General features: G+C 42.2%; 1 protein-coding gene across 4 annotated transcripts in view; it reads left to right on the top strand.

The window, feature by feature from the left end:
- ncoa3 (nuclear receptor coactivator 3) overlaps positions 1-2,806 on the top strand; it is a 54,351-nt gene extending 51,545 nt beyond the window's left edge. For all 4 annotated transcript variants that reach the window (XM_061687957.1, XM_061687954.1, XM_061687956.1 and 1 more), the window contains 2 exons: positions 774-1,008; positions 1,096-2,806. In XM_061687957.1, the coding sequence (XP_061543941.1) occupies positions 774-1,008; positions 1,096-1,107 (247 nt within the window). In that variant the 3' untranslated portion in view covers positions 1,108-2,806. The remainder of the gene's footprint in view (positions 1-773; positions 1,009-1,095) is intronic.
- The last annotated feature ends 2,697 nt before the right edge of the window (positions 2,807-5,503 follow it).

The raw sequence follows: 5,503 nt of genomic DNA, 5'->3' as shown, positions 1-5,503 counted from the left end.
CCGGCAGACCTCACAATACGTTTGGGCCTGCCAGGTCAGACCGCCATCTTCCCCCACCATCGGAGCCAACTCACCACCAAGTGGTTATCGGTTGACAAAGCCGCCCCTCTCTTCACCAGTTTTCAAGACATACGGCCGCAAGTCCGATGGCACGACCACAAAGTCGATCGTCGAACTGCGACCTAGGGTGCCCTGGTGCCAAGCGCATGTGTGGACACCCTTATGCTTGAACATGGTGTTCTTTATGGGTGGGTGCGGGCCCGGCCACCAGGCGCTCGCCTTCGAGCCCCACCGCCAGGCCTGGCTCCAGAGGGGGGCCCGGTGACCTGCGTCGGGGAAAGGGAAACCGAAATCCATTTATAATATTCATCATAGGGGTCTTTTAGCCGTGCTTTGTCTGGTCCCTCACCGAGGACCTGTTTGCGATGGGTGATTCTACCAGGGGTGTGAAGCCCCAGACAACTTTCCTCCTAGGGTCATTGGGACACACAAACCCCTCCACCACGATAAGGTGATGGGTCCAGGAGGGGGCTTATAAAAATATTAAATACATTTTTCAGGAATAGAACCTCGTTTTGTTTTTGTTTTTTACAGTAAGGGATTCTACGCTGCTCTATTTTAATTTTGGTCATGATGGTGGTATTTGAAGAGCAAAGTTTATTTTTATTTGATTCGATTTGATTTTTTCAAGGTTGTACTTAGTTTAAAAAGCTTGAGAATCACTGATATATTTACAGCACATGGCTCAGCATTTATTTGTATCTGTCCTCCAGCTCATATCCCCAGCAACAGTTTCCACAGCAGGGAAACCAGGGCCAGTTTGGAAACATGATGATGAACAACTCTATTGGCAGACCTGGTGCAGTCGGCGGTGCCAGCTCCGCACAAATGGGCCAAATGCCGGGCCAGATGCAGAATCAAATGCAGGGCCAGATGCCAGGACCAATGCAGGGCCAGATGGGCATGAACCCCATGGGAATGGGGCGGATGCTGATGGGACCTGATCAGGTATGCGACCCTTTGCCCTGCCTGGCAATCTGCTGATGTTTCACAACCCATCTGATTGTTCCCTCCCCCCCCCCCCCTTCTGTGCAGAAGTATTGCTGAGGACTTGAGCTCACAGCAGAACACGGTGGGGCCTTGCCAGAATGATCTCTGGGCCCTGAGAACACGCAAACGTTATTCCCCAGCATCAAGCATGACATCGACACAACACACTGCTCATCCGTGAGGAAGTTTGCCCTGAGGATGAATTTGTGCCAGGTTTTATCTCCAACTGGAGCCTTGCACACTCATGTTAGTGTGCGTGCGTGTACGTGTGTGTATGACTTCGACCTGTGAGGCAGTGTTGAGCAAAATGGGGAGCGACGGTACAATTGGCTCTGACTGCACTTTACCTGGAGATTTCTGTATGGAAAACAAAAAAGACTGATGCAATATTTCCTCATCTTTACAGCCTTACTAGAAATTTGATGCCTTCACAACAATGGGTTTCTTTTTAATTTTGTGTTCTCAATCGCTTCATGTTAAAGTCATTGGAAGCTATAAGCACAGTTTATTAGGGTATGCGGATTGGAGCAATAATGTTTCTTTTCATCTGTAACTGAGCATCTCAACCTCTGTTTTAGGCAAACAAATGGTACTGCAGTATTAGATGTCTCAAACATCATCTGTGAATACGAATTGTAAATATTCTACAAAATATATCAGACATGAATTTACAGGCCTATTATTGCACAAAGAATGAGACTTGCTTGTATTTTTTGTCCAGTAGGTCAAAGCTGATTCGGTTTATTTGTATCTTTTTTTGTTGTTGTTGTTGTTTTGTTTTTGTTTTTTTGTAACACCTTTCCAAATATTACAGGTCTGAAAGGATTTCCCTTCCCTCGTTTGTCTTTTTCCACCCTTTCAACGCTGTATTTATATATATTATTTTCTGTAAATGTGTATGTGCGGAGGCACTTTTAATTGTGACAAGGATCTGACGACCTGAAGGTTTGCGCTCTCACAAGTGTTTAAGTGTTTACGTAGTGTAAGTGCAGTCTTTTTGGACTGCCAATCACGCTGGGCGACATGCGAGACGAGCTTTGTACATGCGTCTCACTGCCGTACACAGCGCTGACGAGCGCAAGCAACCCTCAGTTCACACTACACCTCTGGTCCTCGCAGTGTTCTCCTTCCTGCTTCTGTGGAGTGTATTTTAATTATTTTTAGCCATTTGGTCATTTTCCTTTGGACTCTTTTTCTGCTCAATCTGCGTTTTCAAGCGCAATCCAAAGATATTTTTCCACATCTTTATATAGTTTCTAAGGTTTTGGGTGTACATTTTTATGATATACATTATTTTATTCAGATGGTAAATGGGTACATATCATACATCTCTAAACGCATATAAAAGTTATGTATTTTAGTCATAAAAGGGTTGAAGTTGTTCCAAGGCTACCAGCTCTGTGCAGAAAGGAGAATGAAATTTCCTACTGCATAATGTTTTACAACCCAAATATGAAAAGTTGAATTCAAGACGTATCAATGACTCATTTAAAACTTCATTCTATGCTTAGATTTGATTGCTTTCGGAGGAAAAGAACTTTGTGATGTTTGAATGAAGTGCAAAGCGATGCAAAATATCATTGAGCTGTTTTCCTATCTTTGGGTTATAAATAGCTGTCATTTTACAGGATGTATATTACAGGTTTTTTTTTTTTTTTTTTTTTTTTTTTTCAGGTGATGTTGATATCGATGTAAATACAAATTTCTATTTAAACACTTTGATTGTGAATTTACTGATTATCAGCGGGCACGTCAGCTGGTTTGTTATGTTTACAAAATAAAAATAAAAAAACCACTATGTGTCAAGTTATTGAGGAAAATTCGAGGAATAACATTTCACAGCGCAGAGGCGTAGTGGTTAGTACAGCTGCCTCGAAGTCAATTGGTTCTGGGTTGGAAATTCAGTCTCTTCTTCTCTTCTGTGGGTTTTTCGGTACTGCCTTTTCCTTCCACATTCCAATCCAAGCATGTTCGGTTCATTGAAGCCTCGTTCCAAATTGTCCAGAGTTGTGAATGTGAGTGACAATCCGTTGCCTTGCAATTGGCTGGTCGCCAGCCAATTGCAAGGGGTTAGCAAATGCTAAGGGTGCAACGGCCTCAGGGGGATACCAAGAATAGGTTATATTTTTGCTTTGTTTTTTGGGGGGAAATTATTGTATATAAACATTTTAGGGGGAATTCACCTATATAATTATAGTCAAATGAAATAAGAGTCAAATTAATATAAACAATCAAATAAAAGAAGAGGAGCAAGGTGAACTATGTACATACAGTATTTTGAAAGGCTCTTTCTCTCTCCCCTTTCCCCACAATGTGCGGAGCGATGCATTTAAGCCCCTCGGAATTAACAGTGCTAAGCACAACAGAGCACTTCTTGTTCTCACAACGGCCCCAACAGCCATACACAAGAATAAACACACATAACAGTTTGTTACAATATTAAATGGCAATAAGAGCATGGAAATACATTCATTATGTAATGTTAAACTAAAAAGATCAAACAACAGTGACAGCCTCGTTTTCTTGCGGAGAAAAGTGAAAAATGAATAAATCTAAGGCTGGAGCTTGATATTACAGAAATTACAAATGTATTTTTCTCTATTTCTACGTGCACTTATTCACCATAACATATTTGCTCTTGTTATTTTGTAGCTATTTCTCAAAATCCACAATATAATTAAAATGCAGCTGCCATTGCACTTAAAGCACCTCATTGCTAGAGACAAATGTAAGGGATGAAACTTGAAGAAATGTTGAACTACTGAAGGCTAAAATCCAATGAGACAAAAAGAAAATGTTGCTTGGTCATCGAGTGAAATCCAGATGAAATCTTCCGTCGCTGAATCAGTCTCTTTCAATTGGGGAAGCTGCACATTTGGTTAATTGAATTGTTTATTCCTTTTGTTCATGTATGCAATTAAATAATTGCTTGATTGATTTATTGTAAATACAATATTAGTAAAATAATGTGATATATCGTTCCATTTTATTACATTATTTGTTAAGAATTAAATTAAGTGTAAATATAAAATAAATTTGAATTAATCATTTCATTATTGAAATGAACTTATATAGTTGGCATACACACTCTAACCCCTTTAATCACATTTATGATACATTTTTTAATCACATCTGTTTTAAAAATCAAATGCGATCAATTGCAGTCTCATTAAGTAATCACTTAATTTATTACTTTAAATAAAATAATAATTCAAAATAAACCAATCATAAATTCAACAATTTTATTTCATTACATAATTGTAATAGTGCCATTATTTTTGCAATAATGATAAAGATGAGAATGAATTATTATTTCACGATTAAAATAAACTGTTTTTACAGAAATATTTAAACCTTTTTAATCTCACCTACGAATGACCTAGCCCATCTTTGCGTGTTTAAAATGAAGTTATAATTACCAAATTGATAACAGGAAATGTAGACGTATTTTAAAGTGTGGCCAACAGGGGGCAGTGTTGCCCTGGAACGTCAGCCCAGCGCGCAGTCCACGCACCCGTTTCTCCTGCTCCGTGACTGCAATATCGTCAAATGAGCGCCAGGGGGCGCCACTTGCTCGCGCGAGCAGCATGGCAATTTGCGAGGAAACGGCAACGCTTTGGTCACCGTTCGCATTTAACGAGTGTGAATCGTCTGGAAATAGTCGATACACTGCAAGTAAATTCGTAGTTCAGTCAGCTTGCGTGCGCGCGTAATAATATGACGCGCTGTAGCAGATCTCAATCACGAGCCTGCAAGTGTGGGAATGTGTGCCAAACCGAGGCTGACTCTCCCTCCCTCCGCGCGTGTTGGCCCGCTTCCCGGCCCATCTGCGGCCTGGCCCGCGGATTACTGTTTGTTAATGTTTCAATCAGCTGTGTGTTGAGGAATGTGGAGCTATTTAACCTGAACTTCCCCAGGTGTGCCGCGGCGCCGCTCAGTCTGGGCCCGGCCGCCCTCCGCCTCCCCTCCATCCCCCCTCCATCCCTCCTCCATCCCTCCTCCATCCCTCCTCCCCTGCCCTTGGCACAAAGCTATCGCACAAACACAATCGCACAGCGGAGCCGGCCCGCAGCTGTGCGCATCGCGCCGCGGGGAAAATGGGAAAAACATCGCACCGGGGAGACAGAATCAATCTTACAAGCGATCTCCAAGCCGCAGCCTGTTTTGAACACAGATGCTGATTTACACCGGGACACATTGAAACAGCAACTTGAACTGACGCCTGACTCGGGCAGACTACTAAAATTGCAGTCGACACAATGACAGATCGTTGGGAAGACCTTTCTTTCTTTCTGACGCACAAAGCGATTGTGACGTGTCGAGCCCCCTGCCAAATACCGGCGAGGAGGACTTATTCAATGTCAGATTTCTTCATGGTGGGTGGCATCGACAGCCTCGACGAGTAGCCGATACCTTTTAATAAGGCCGCATTTATATGAAAGTCTTTTCTCAA

The sequence above is a fragment of the Phycodurus eques genome, chromosome 10, assembly GCF_024500275.1.
Source record: "Phycodurus eques isolate BA_2022a chromosome 10, UOR_Pequ_1.1, whole genome shotgun sequence".
Taxonomy (NCBI): Eukaryota; Metazoa; Chordata; class Actinopteri; order Syngnathiformes; family Syngnathidae; genus Phycodurus; species Phycodurus eques.
Note: the sequence above shows the minus strand (reverse complement) of the source record. Positions and strands in the feature narration are given on the sequence as shown.